Raw genomic sequence first — 14,183 nt, forward strand, 5'->3', positions numbered from 1 at the left:
CTCCCATGTTGGATCCTGAAAAATCACTGCAGTAGGTGAAAAGATAACATTACAATTCAAAGAATTTGTAATTTTACCATCTGACAAAGTTGTGCGGGAACGAAGGGACAACGAAAGACTCTGAATTGGGAGAACCAGAAAAAAAAAATTAATTTTTCCACATCCTAAGACGGGAATCATGGTTCCTTTGGCAACTGATACAACGAGGTTGTTAGAACTGTGGGAAAAATCATATAAATGCTAAGGATCATTGGCCATATGATCTGTGGCGCTAGAATCAATAATCCAGATATTGGAATTATAAGAATTTGAATGATAGGCTTGGAGATTACCTGCTGTAAACGTACATGACACAGGATCAGATTCATAATTTGGAGATGACTTACTCAATTGTTGAAAAAAATAGCTTGTCTGATTTATTGGGATTGATGCATCGACTACAACAGCATGTTCCCTTTTATTATTCTTATCAAACTTTAGCTCGAGGTAAGGATGAAGCTCCCAACATCGATCCTTGGTGTGCCCATTTTTCTAGCCGTGCTCACACCTATAAGTATCTCTCTGACCCTTATTCGATATTTTTTTTTCTTTTCTACTGTCCGGAAGTCTTCTCTTATCATTATCATAAACCACAAGAGCATTGGATTCAGTTTTCTCAGAAAATTGTTTCAACTCACTAGTCATAGCCTTTCTTCGAGCTGCTTCACGTTGAACAGTACCACATACATTGGACAAAGGTAAAGTAGAGTTCATAAGAATATTACTCCTGAGATTTTCACATTCTGGCTTCAAACTTTTAAGAAGAGAAAATATTTATCTTCTTCAACACATTTCAAAAGGATCTTGGCATCTGTAGTATATGGGTGATACATATCCAATTCGTTCCATTTTCTTTTCAAATTTCCAAGGTGCTCAATGAACTTAGTATCACCTTGAGTGGCAGCAGCAATTTCACGTTTTAATTCAAATATGCAAGCTACATTATTTTGATTACCATAGTGATCGACCACAGATTCCCACAAGTCTTTTGCAGATTCACAAAAGGTAAATATTTCAGCAACTGGAGGTTCCATCGAGTTGAATAGCCAGGATGTAACGAGTTGATCTTGGGAAATCCATTCTTGGAGGATTAAAAGCATGATTATAGCTTTCCAATTGGTTGTTTTTGTATTAATTGTTACTTCATTAATCTTATTGATTAGTGTACCCGTTGTATTTGCTTCTTTTGGTGGTTGGTCAAATAACAAAAATGTTGTATTCTCCGGTACATCATTATGGATTGGATTAGTCTTTCTTGTAGCTATCCTTAATTCTCTCATCTCTTCAAATTTCGGATCGTCATCTGTAGGATATACCAATTTTCCATGGACAAACCTCATCTTCTTGCAAGGGATATAATTTATTCCATTCAATAAAACCGATGATAGTCTCCCTCCAAGATTACCATCCGATTCCACCATTAGAGAAGAGGAAAAAAAAAATAGAACAAGTAACTAAAATTGCAGAAGATCAGATGAACACTTTCTGCGCCATGAAGAAGAATTTACGTACTTCGGCATATAAGCCTACATGCACGAGAAGAGAAGAGAGATGAATTCTTATTTGTAGTGTTTCCAAAGAACACACGCAGAAAAATATGTGATACAAAAACGGAAAATCAAATATATGGCTATGTTAGAAAATGACCCTATGACCTGAAGTATAAAACCAACAAGAATACAAGAATCACACAAGACACAAGATATACGTGGTTCGGTCAAAGCATCGACCTATGTTCACAGGCAAAAAACAACTATTTCACTATATTAACCAAAGAAGAATTATGGTACAATTTCTCTTTGTCTCTCGTATATTTCTCACACTCTTTCGGATTTCATTTCTTATCCTTTATATACTTAGGGTTTAAAAAGGTTAAACGGGTTGGATCCAAAACCAAATCAAATGGGCTCAATATTTTGCCCCTAAACCCCCGGTAATGGTGGGGAAACCCCACGCATTACCAATTAAATAGGTCATGTTGATTGTTAACGGATCATCAAAAGATCTGGTTTGAATTCACGACAATCTCCATATACAAGACATAACCCAACAGGCTAGTAATAGTTTCCTAGTTTTTTGGCAACTACAAAACAGTAAGGAGTCCCACAAAGGGAAAACTTCTATGCATAGTCAACAAGTCACCCATGCTTGGATTTTCAAGGATGAAGAAGGAAAGAAATGGGTTCTGTAGGTAGAAATGGTGTTAGAATGCTTTGGAGGGACATTGTTGAAACTTGCACGAAGAGATTAAAAAAGAAAAAACTAATTAATAGAAAATAATCTGAATTCCCTCATTTTCGACCTTCCATCATTAAGTTTTCTCAAAACTTTGTCCTCTTCACAGTGGTTGCTAAATGGAATTATTTTTTTTTAATATGGGTTGTTAAATGAATCTTGTTCATTTGTTCCATAGCCAAAGTGTCTGTTATTAAAAGTAAGTTCATATCTAGGAACTTAACAATTAAAAAAAAGTCAAAATTTGAATTGTTAACACTTTAAGCCATTCTACATTTTGTGGGATCTATTGACGGATCTAATACTGGTTCGTCCCAAGCATCCTTGATCCCTTGATCAAAGGACGCATTAATGGGCATTTCTCTTATTCGATGGCCATTCAAATTATAGACGGGTTTTTGAGATCTCAGTATTCCAGCCCCTCATTTTCATTTGCTCCTTGTTATTTTTTTAGTTCATAAAGATTTTAAAAGAGATCAACAAGAACTCAGAAATAATGATTTATTGTGGTTGGGAATTTAAAAGAGTTAGAAATCAAAGAGATCAAGGAAAATAATTCCAAATGATCAAGATAAGAAAAACCATCCCTCTGAGAGTTATAACTTGATCCAAATGGAGAAAAATTGTTAGGGTTCATTAGTATTATATCTATATATATATATATATATGGGTCGGGTTCTGCGACACACATATAGACAACATGTTTGTCTTATATGGGAAAAAATGTTTGGAATGGGCTGATTTTTTGTGAGGATGATCTCTGTGATGAGGGGATCATCCTAGCAAAAAATCATCCCATTCCAAAACTTGTAACCCCATCAAAATTGATTTACAAAAATTGGACGGTCTATAATTTTTCAACAAAAATTGAATGGTCTAGAAGTTTCATAATAAGCTGATTTTTGGTAAGGATGATCTCCTCACCATAGAGATCATCCTCACAAAAAATCAGCCCATTCCAAACATTTTTGCCCATATAAGACAAAACACGTTATCTATATGTGTGTTGAAATGGTTATCGTTTGAACCTAACCCTCTATATATATATATGGGGGCGGTTCAAGGGCCATATGAGAAAACATATGAAAAAACTTTCGTTTTTCAAAATAAGAGTTAGAGGTTTTGGATTGAGCTGATTTTTTGCAAGGATGGTCACTACGATGAAAAGATCATCCTCACAAAAAATCAGCTCAATCAGAAACTTCTAAATCCATCAAAAGTGATTTACAAATTAGTAATAAAAATTGGTAAAAAATCGACGGTTCACATTCTAAATCACTTTTAATGGGGTTAGAAGTTTCAGATTTGGCTGATTTTTTTTTTTTTTTTTTTGGATGATCTTCCCATCATAGAGATCATCCTCACAAAAAAATCAGCTCAATCCAAAATTTCTAACCCATATTTCAAAATTTTATTAAAAACGAAAGTTTTTACATATGTTTTCTCATATGACCCTTGAACCTGACCATATATATATATATATATATATAGAGCGAGAGAGAGAGAGAGAGAGAGAGACTAAATAAGGTCCATATTTTTTTCCTTTTTATTAGGAGATTGAGAGAAAAATAAGAAATGGAAAGAACTTGTAATATATGTCGCCAAGTTGGATCGGCTCAAGCCAAGCATTGAAATCTTACAACTATTTTTAGCATGCCATGCCATCATTATTTTTATCCCTGTATTGTTTATCATTTACGATGGGAAGATGGTGTAAAATGAGAGTAAAAATAGGGAGACCGTCCATTTTTTGTAAAGCATTTGGGGCTAGAAATTTCGGAATGAGCTGATTTTTGGTGAGAAAGATCTCCTCACCATAGAGATTATCTTCACCAAAAATCAGCCTATTCCAAAACTTCTAACCTATGTAGGACAAAACAAGTAGGGTAAAGTGTAGGGTAAAGCGTAGGGTGTTGAACAAGACCCATGTGTGTGTATATATATATATATAGGGAGTATTCGGCTAACAATCTTAGGATGACAAAATGCAGACAAAAGTTATCTTATATGACTTAAAAGTTTCAGATTGGACTGATTTTTTATGAAGATGATCTCTATGGTGAGGAGATATATATGTAGGGGTGTTTAGATAACAATTTTAGGATGACAAAGCACAAACAAAAATTTTGTCCTTTATGGCTTAAAAGTTTCAGATTGGGCTGATTTTTTTATGAGGATGATCTCTATAGTGAGGAGATCATCCTTACCAAAAGCAGTTGAATCTAAAACTTCAAAGTCCATCCAAAGTGGTTTATAAATTTTAGAAAAAAATATCAACGGATCACAATTTTAAACACTTTTGATGGACTTAGAAATTTCAGATTCAACTGATTTTTGTGAGGATGATCTCTTCACCATAGAGATCGTCCTGAAAAAAACTCAATTCAATTTGAAATTTCTAACCCATATAAGACATACATTTTGGCAGCATTTTGTCATCTTAAGATTGTCAGTTAAAGGCCACCCTATAGATAGAGAGAGAGAGATGCTAACATCTAACACCTCATGAGACATTAGCATTCTTCACCATATTTACTTTTCAATAATACCCCTATTCATTTTCTCTTTTAATATAAAAAAAATAAGGTTATATTAGTCTTTTATTGGATTAGGATTCTATTGGATCGAAACATGGTTGATACATATTCAACCTGTTCTATAAATTATAAAATTGAATTCATATCCAGTCAAATCCTTTAAAAAACCTATATTCTCAATAGAAATCCAAACATAATTTTCAGGTCTATATCTAATACCAAGATCCAAACCAAACAACCTACGCACTCGAGAGAGGACAAATTGGACTCACCTTCAAAAATATTATTAAAATAAAATTTATTAAAGTATGACATCGTAGCGGGGGTTCCACTTTTGATGGGGAAAGCTGTAAAATAAATGACCTAAGGTTGACCGTTAGGATAGTATACATTCCAATGTTGGAATTTTCCTTCTTCATATTATATATAATAAAAAAATTTATTTGATTTAATTTGAATTAAATAAAGAAAAAAAATAATAATGTTGCCGGCCTAAGCATAAAATCCTCGAATGTGCCATTGGGATTTACAAAGTAAAAAAATCCACGGAACATCCAATGGTATAGATCTAAAGAGGATCTCATAATTTTTACTACTTAAGGACATCAATGCTGAAGGTTATAGAAATGGAGAAGAAGGAAAGATGGCAGAAGGTACCTCTAGGGCATTGGCGATAACAACTCTTTTGATGAGGCTCGTCACCTTTGTTCTTCTTGCGGTTTCACTCGTTCTGATTGCAACAAACTCTGCTACTCTTACGGTTGACTTGACTGAGGTCAAGGTTCGCTTCAAGAATATCTATGCTTACAGGTCAATCACTCTTTATTTAGTACTTTCTAGTTTTTACAATAGTTATAAAACTTGTTTTGAATGGACTCAAAACTCGGCCGAAAGGTGGAACCAATTTGCCAAGTCAACTAGGGAATTACTGTTGAGTCAATTCATCAACTCGGCGCAACTAGAAATAATAATTATTATTATTTAATTTAAAATGTAATTAAAAATTTACAAGTTTAAAATATTTTATTTGACTCATGAAATTCGACTTTTTGGACATTTTAGTCCAGTAGAGTTTTAAAACTATGGTAATTTCTACATTGCTAACTAGTTCTAAAACATGATGATTAGCATTGGAACTCGTCTGGGACAATTTGATTAGATGGAATTTAGAGAACTAGAAAGTGATCAATTCATTGAGGTCGATTTCAAAGTATCTCAAGCCGGTTAAAATCTGATTTTGTATTTTTGTAAGATTATTATTCAAGCCTTATCTCAAAATTTGATGTCTCTTACTAAATCCCATTTCTCAATATATTTTAAGAGTCATAGTAAATTGACACCCAAAACTGATGCTCTTGACGGGCTAGTGTACAAAATCATAGATCTTTTTCTTCGGGATACACAATGAAGAAAATCTATGACTCTATGCACATGCCACATCAAGTGCGACAATTTATTATTAGCTAGTCATAATGTTGAAGTGACCTCAAGATTGTACCTTATATTGCACATCCTGACGTGAAAGTATGTAGGAATCATAGATGCTTTTCATCTATCATTCTTACACACTTTCACATCAGGATGTACGATATGAGAAACAATCTTGAGGTTACTCCAGCACGACTCTTTTTTCTTATTGGTATAATATTTTATTAGAAGGAAGAAAAAGCAACAACATGAAGGTTGAATAGGCCCACTTAGCTACCATAATTTTAGAACTCTTAGACTCATGTTGACTCAGATATTAAATATATAAATATTTAAAAAATATTTTAATATTCAAAATAAATAAAATATCTTTAGTTATAAATATTTTTAAAAAGTGTGTCTAGTTTGTAATTTCGATAAAATACTGCAAGATTGTGGTATAATGGGCCCTAAAAGATTATTGTTTTCTTTCTTTCTTCTTTACAGATATGCATTTTCAACAACCGTAATTGGATTAGCATATACACTTGTGCAAATTCCATTTGCAATTTACCATGTAAGCACAGGGAAGCCCATGGTAGGCAACAATGGCCTTCTTCACTTTGACTTCTATGGTGATAAGGTTCGACATCTCTCCATAATTTTTCCCTTTGTTTATTATTTTTGTTAATTCAATTTGAAATTTAATTTCTTAGATTGGGTTAATTGGGATTCGAGTGAAGTTGCTCCCCAACTATCACCTAATACCAAATTCCAATTCAAACTACTTGTGGGGTGCGGGCCCAGAACTAATATTTCAGCCGAATTAAATTGGAGAGCTTCTATTGCCACACCAAATTTCGCTAACACCACCCCAAGATGTGTATTGATTTACTTATGAACTAGTGTGGCATTAGCAAAACATTGGTGTGGCAATAGAAGCTCTTATAAATCAGGAAATTTATAGCTTCAAACGGCATTTAAGGCTAGCATCAAAAGTATAACTGAGAAGGGAATGAATCCCGCGGAACTCGCTATGTTTTTCCTCCTAACATTTGAGTTTTGTTGGGTGATTTGGATTGGCCCCTCTAAATATTAAAAATTAATATAAATAAATATTTTTGTACTTTGTAAATAGGAAGCCAAAATCCATGTTGGATAAGCATTTTCCATAAAACGCTTGTCCAACTTTCGCCACACCCCGATGAAGTTACCAGGGTGAAAAATGTCTGTTCAACAAGTGTTTTTCAAATGACTTGCTTGTGTTCGATAGGGAATTTTTACTAAGATTATAAGTTTTAAAATAAATAAAAATATTTTCTTTACATTTTGCCTCTCCCTTCCAAAAAATCATCCCCCAAGTGATTTTTCTACACTATGCCTTCCTACAATGTGGGGAGAATTATCACTCAATAGGTTTTAGGTTTTGGTGGGGAAAATTTACTAAAACATGCATGAAATATCGATTATTTATCAAATCGGTAAACTGTAGTAATTATTTTCGAAAACGGTAATTTATTATTTTCAGAAAAAAAATTACCAAATCAGTAAAAACAATAAAATCATTCTCTCTCTTTTTTTTTGCCGAAAATACCCTTTTTTAATTTTCAATGAAATTACCAAGAAGTCCTCCTCTCCTCTTTCACATTTTTGTATTCTTCTCATTTCTATTTGGGTTTTCCATCGAATAAGTTGCAGAGTTTGAAGGAGTCGAAGTTCAGGTATGCAACCTCTTTGTCTCTCTCACTCTCACTGTTGTGAAGATCGTGAGAAACTTGCATCGAAACTGTATGTGTCTATATTTTGGAGAGATGGAGAAGGTGAAGAACGGATTTTCGTTAAAAGATTAAAAAAACACAAAGGATTGGATAGATTTTAATGTATTGTTAATGTTAGAATGGTAAATGCATAAGTAAAAAAATAAAGAAGGGTATTTTCGGTATAAAAAAATTCTATTTTACTGTTTAGTAAAAAAAAGGTTATTTCGAAAATGGTAAATTACCATTTTCAAAAATATTTGCTACAGTTTAGTGTTTTGGTAAATAAGTTTGAAAACTCTACCATTTTGATAAATTTCTCTTTTAATGGCGTACCCTCTACACATGACTTTGAAAATTGAAAAGTGGGAGCATCATCACTTGTCCACACCTTTGTCTCCGTAGTTTTATTTTTTTTAGCCTTTTTTTCATTTTAAGGGTAATTTTTGTTGAGCTCACTTTTCAAACATCATAGTAATAATTTGCAGACGAGCGGAGGTTTCAGGTATAGGTAGCTCTAATTTCTCATTTTAGCTTTAATTATTTGCAGATTTATATGTTTATACTAGTTTTTCAATCAACCCATTAATAATGTCTTGACAACCTTTACCTCACCACTCTTTTTTAATTTTTGGTTAAATTACACTTTGACCATTATGATTTGGAATTATTATATGTTGACCCCCTAAAATTTTGAAAATTGCACTTGCCACCCCTATAGTTATCTTAGGACTCACTCCCCCCTCCACCCTCTCTCTCTCTTTATACAAACAATTTTATCATTTTTATTTAAATATCATTTTTTTTCATAAACAAAAATATTCATGTTAAAAATGGATTGATGCGGATGAATGTGATAATGTTTAGATGGGAGCATTTTTATCTATTTTTAAATTTACAATTTTTTGATAACAAAGAAGATAACAGGTGCTAGCTAACTTAGTTGGTAAAACCTCTGGGTGATGACATTAGAGACTTGGGTTCAAATCCCATAAATCCCAAATTATTGAATTCATTAAAAACAGGTTTACCAATACAAAAAAATAATAATAATAGAATGAGAAGGTAAAATAGTAAGATAACATCTAAATGTTAACGTCTTTTGTGATAAGGGAGGTAAGTGCACTTGTCAAAATGTTAGGGGCTCAACATAGAATTACCCTAGACCATAGGGAGTAAAAGTGTAATATACCCTAAAGTTTTTTACATATCGAGCTTAACGATTTGCTTGGTTTTGAGCAGGTAATTTCCTCCCTATTAGCTACTGGTGTTGGTGCAGCATTTGGTGCTACTATTGATCTTAAGAAGAACCTGGATGACTTTGTTAATGCACTTGAGCAATACGGCATTGTAAGCCTTTCCCAACTACAATCGAAACTAGACAATTTCTTCAACATGGCTATTATCTCTGCGTGTTTACTTCTCCTTGCATTCTTGTGTGCCTTGGTCTCATCTGTCATGTCTTCCTTGGCTCTATCAAGAAAAAGGATGGCTAGTTTGTAGAGAGTAGTACTGCTGTTTGAATAACTAATATATCTCATTGTATTACCTTGTTTATGAACAAATGATGTATAATTTTCTCTCTGAACTACACAATTTAGATCCTCGATTTCTTTCCATGATGATTAGATGAGAGATCTTGAGATCTCCTGTTGAAGAGCGATGCCACACTATCCTATCAACGGTTCTGAAATTAATTTCATGATGGCATTACAAATTATAAATGAATTAGAGACGGCTATAAACCGCCTCTATTTAACATAAAACTGCCTCTAATAAAATGAGAGACGGTTTTTTTCCAGGTGAATATACCATGACGGTTCATAGTAACCACTCCTAATATGTAAATATTAACGGTGACGGTTTTAACATCCGTTATAGAATTATTGGCTAAATGATTGCATATTTACTAATGGTTATGAAATTGTTTGCTGTACTAATAACGATAGTCAAGAGCTGTCTCTATAGAATCCTTGCAAGATTCTATCTCCTCTTTGGAAATGCTTCCTTTGGGATACTTGGGATCAAGGTTCAATTTAAAATGTCATATCGATTGAATGTTTTAGTTCATGAAAAAAATGATATGGTATCAGCTAATAGATTCGATACATTCCTAAACATACTCAAAACTCATTGTTTTCGATTGATTTCGGTTGATACTGATACATATGACTGATACATTCCAATTTTTTTAGACCATTCTTGGGAGTTGGAATAGATGATCACGATTACTTTAAGAGAGCTTCTAATGGTCTACAGAAGGTTTGAAATTGTTTGTTTTTCCTAGGCTTGTGGGGACATATATACGGGTGGTGTACGGCAGCCAATGTTAAGGAGCTGACGTTGTCCTATATGGCTTAAAAGGTTTGGATTGAGCTGACATTTTTTAGGATGATCTCATCCTCATAAAAAATCATAAACTTTCTACTGCATTAATGCCGAGGAATTTTAAGAGCATTGGTTAATTTGGGTCTTAACATTTGGTATTAGAGCGAACCCACATCCAGAGTTCAAGTCATAGGGAGGCGATTGTGGAGAGTTGAAAAAAAAAAAAAAAAAAAAAAAAAAAACAAAAAAAATTCCTTTATAGTATGGGATATGGAAAGGGGTTCTAAAAAAATGAGGGTAAAAAAGACTCTTCTATAGTATGGGATATGGAAGGGGTTCCGAAAAAAGGGGGGGATGGTCATTGTAGTATAGGATATGAAAATGGTTCACCATACTAATTAAGGCACCGTGGAAAGAAGGCCAAGGGGTTGGGGAGCTTGTCATAGAGTAGGCTAACGAAGGTGTCGACCTTGAAGCATGAGGGTATGTTACTATCCTTATGTTAAGACTTAAACTTTCCATTCCATTAATTGCCTAGGTATTTTTGGAGCGTTGGTTTAGATATTAACACAGCCCAATCTAAAACTTCTAAGTCCATCAAAACTGGTTTTACAAATTTTCAGTAAAAAAATCAATTGTCATATTGGGTTGATTTTTTATGAGGATGATCTTCTCACCATAGAGATCATTCTCACAAAAAATCAGCCCAATCTAAAACTTTTAAGTTATATACATATAGGAGATCGTTCGGCATACAATCTTAGGGGAATAATGTTGGGAGACAAAATTTGTCTTATATGACTTAAAAGTTTTGGATTGATTTGATTTTTTGTGAGGATGATCCTTATGATAAGGATATCATCATCACAAAAAATCAGCCTAATCTGAAACTTTCAACCCCATCAAAAGTGATTTACAATGTTGAAGAATTGTGGACCGTCGACTTTTATCATTAATTTGTAAATCACTTTTGATGGCGTTAGAAGTTGCAAATTGGGCTGATTTTTGTGAGGATGATCTCACCGTAGAAATTATCCTCACAAAAAATCAGCCCAATCTGAAACCTTTAAGCCATATATGACATATTTTGTATCCCAACATTGTCCCCTAAGATTGTCTGTCGAACGCTATCCCATATATATGGGGAGCGATCAAGGGACATAAGTAAAAGCAATCATTTTTTAAAATATGGGTTAGAAGTTTTGGATTGAATTGAATTTTTGCGAGAATGATCTCTATAATAAGAGGGTCATCTTCACAAAAAATCAATCCAGTCTGAACCTTCTTACCCCATCAAAAGTGATTTTGAATGTGGACCATCAATTTTTTACCAATAATTTGTAAACCACTTTTGATAGATTTAAAAGTTGTTTCGAATTGGGCTGAATTTTTGTAAGGATGATTTTCACATCATAAAAATTATCCTCTTAAAAAAAAAAAGCTCAATCAAAAACTTCTAACCCATATTTTGAAAAATGGTTGCTTTTACATATGTTTTTTACTTATGTCCCTTGAACACCTCCCTCCCCTCCCGGGAACCTTCTAACCCCATCAAAAGTGATTTAGAATGTGGACCATACCAATAACTTTTAAACTACTTTTGATGGATTTAGAAATTTCAAATTGGACTTTTTTTCTTTTTTTACGAGAATGATCTTCTCATTATAGAGATCATCTTTAAAAAAAAAAAAAAAAAAAAAAAAAAACAGCTCAATCCAAAACTTCTAACCCATATTTTGAAAAATGATTGTTTTTACATATATGCAATTGTGTATCCCGAGGAAATGATCTATGGTTTCGTGTCCGTGCCATGTCAACCAAGTATTGACTGAGTGAAGACTTTCTCATTAGAATATCATCACTTTAGATATATATAAGGCCAACATTCATTGACTCCTAAAAATGACTCATGAAAAAAACACATGATCCCATCCCTTTAAATGCAAAATCCAACTTTTGAGATTTATCTTTCGAATGAGTATCTCTGAGATTTGTGTTATTAAGATACTCATGTGCTTTTTTCATGAGTCATTTTAGGAGTGAAGGGATCCTAACCTGTGTATATATATATATATAGGGAAATGTTCAACACCCTACACTTTACCCTACGCCTTACCAATGTGTTTTGTCCTCCATGGGTTAGAAGTTTTGGAATGAGCTGATTTTTGGTGAGGATGATCTCTACGATTAGAAGATCTTCCTCACCAAAAGTCAGCCAATTCCGAAATTTCTAGCCTCAAGTTTACAAGTTGAAAAATCATGGACTGACCACTTTTTGTAAACCATTTTTTATAGGGTTAAAAGTGTTGGAATGGGTTGATTTTTGGTGAGGATGATCTCCTCACCATAGAGAGATCCTCAACAAAAATCTGCCTATTCCAAAACTTCTAACCGATATAGGACAAAACATGTTTGGTAAAGCGTAAAGTGGCGAATGGGACCCATATATATATGTCAATACGATGAGGATGATCTATATGGTAAAGAAATCATTCTCACAAAAAATTTGTGTCAAATCTAGTCCATTGTTTGGAATTCAAATGTATCTAGGCTATTGGTATGATTTATTGTTCATTTCTTAGGACTAGGGAGGATCTAGTTCTTGGAGTTATTTTAGGATTTAAATATGTCTGCTATGTTTGGATTGAGAGAAGAGAAAATAGATGACATTCTTTCCATTTCTCTTGTTTGGATTGTTAAGTGGGGAGAGAAGAGAAAAGAATTGGAGAAAAAAATATGTGAGTTTTCTTTATCTCCAGAAGTGGAGAGAAATCCTTTTAAAATATTTTACAATTCCAACACTATCCTAGATCTCTTTTAAGATATTTTAAAATTTCAAAGTTGTCCCAGGTTCTCTCTTGTCAATTCAAATACCGTAGAAACTCATTAAGAGAAAAGAAATTCAATTTCTCTCCACCATATTTGGATTGATAGGAGAGAACTTGGGGCAACTTTGAAATTTTAAAATATCTTAAAAGAGATTTAGGGGCAGAGTTGGAATTGTAAAATATTTTAAAAGAATTTCTCTCTTCTTCTCTCCAAAAGTGGAGAGAAAGAAAAGTTACATTTTTTTTCTCTCGTCCTCTTTCCAATTATTTTCTCTTCTCTCACCACTTAATAATCCAAACAAGAGACATGGAGAGAAACACATTTATTTTCTCTTCTCTCCATTTCTCTCAATCCAAACACAGTGTTAAGAGATTCAAATGAAATGGACATTTAATTGGTAATAATGAAAAATGATGATTCCTCTTTGAACTACCATTTAGATCATACTTTGTTGTGTAAATCAAATTTCTGTTTTTAATTTTTTTGTAAGAAAATATCATTTTCATGTAAGAAAATATCATTTTCATTAAGCCTTAATCCAAAAAATTTGGGATGAACTTTATCCAATCATCGAAGCTTAATCTTGAAGAGTTGGGGTTGGCTAAACAAATTCATTCCTCCATTCAGTTAGGTCTATATAGCCAAATCTTTTGTAATTGAAATAATGTTCATATCCACTTTCATTATCTCAACCCACAATCTTTTTGGCTCGTAATCGGCCTTCGTGGAAAGGGATGAAGGGCCAGTACAGCCCATTCAATATGGGTCCATTCCTTTCCAGTTGGTCTATCAATGGATTGTTTTGTTGGGTTATATCTTTTATTCTTGTATATGAAGAGTTGGCGTGGGTTCAACCCAGATATTTTGATGATCCGTTAACGACCCATATGACCCGTTTACCCTCTTTGTAACCTTGAGTATATAAAGGATAAGAGATGAAACCCTAAGGGGTGAGAGAGATATACGAGTGGTAGAGAAATTATAATCTTGTTCTTCTTTGATTTTCATAGTGAAATAGCCATTTTCGCCCGTGGATATAAGTCGATGTTTT

At 33.4% G+C, this 14,183-nt stretch overlaps 1 protein-coding gene across 1 annotated transcript; it reads left to right on the forward strand.

Annotated features, from left to right (window-relative positions):
- Positions 1-5,454: 5,454 nt before the first annotated feature.
- On the forward strand, positions 5,455-9,478 carry LOC147398097 (CASP-like protein 4D1). The gene is made up of 3 exons (XM_086448923.1): positions 5,455-5,621; positions 6,726-6,861; positions 9,218-9,478. Exons 1-3 carry the CDS (start codon positions 5,455-5,457, stop codon positions 9,476-9,478), a joined length of 564 nt encoding a protein of 187 aa, XP_086305049.1.
- Positions 9,479-14,183: the final 4,705 nt, after the last annotated feature.

This window comes from Akebia trifoliata, chromosome 7 (assembly GCF_017979445.1).
Source record: "Akebia trifoliata isolate Shusen 1 chromosome 7, ASM1797944v1, whole genome shotgun sequence".
In the NCBI taxonomy this organism is placed as follows: domain Eukaryota; kingdom Viridiplantae; phylum Streptophyta; class Magnoliopsida; order Ranunculales; family Lardizabalaceae; genus Akebia; species Akebia trifoliata.

Bases quoted from the DNA above. Each gene is read 5' to 3' on its own strand.
- LOC147398097 (XM_086448923.1), top strand. From the start codon at position 5,455: ATGGCAGAAGGTACCTCTAGGGCATTGGCGATAACAACTCTTTTGATG. The intron at 5,622-6,725 runs GTCAATCACTCT...TCTTCTTTACAG, and splicing joins AAGAATATCTATGCTTACAG to ATATGCATTTTCAACAACCG. The intron at 6,862-9,217 runs GTTCGACATCTC...GGTTTTGAGCAG, and splicing joins TTGACTTCTATGGTGATAAG to GTAATTTCCTCCCTATTAGC.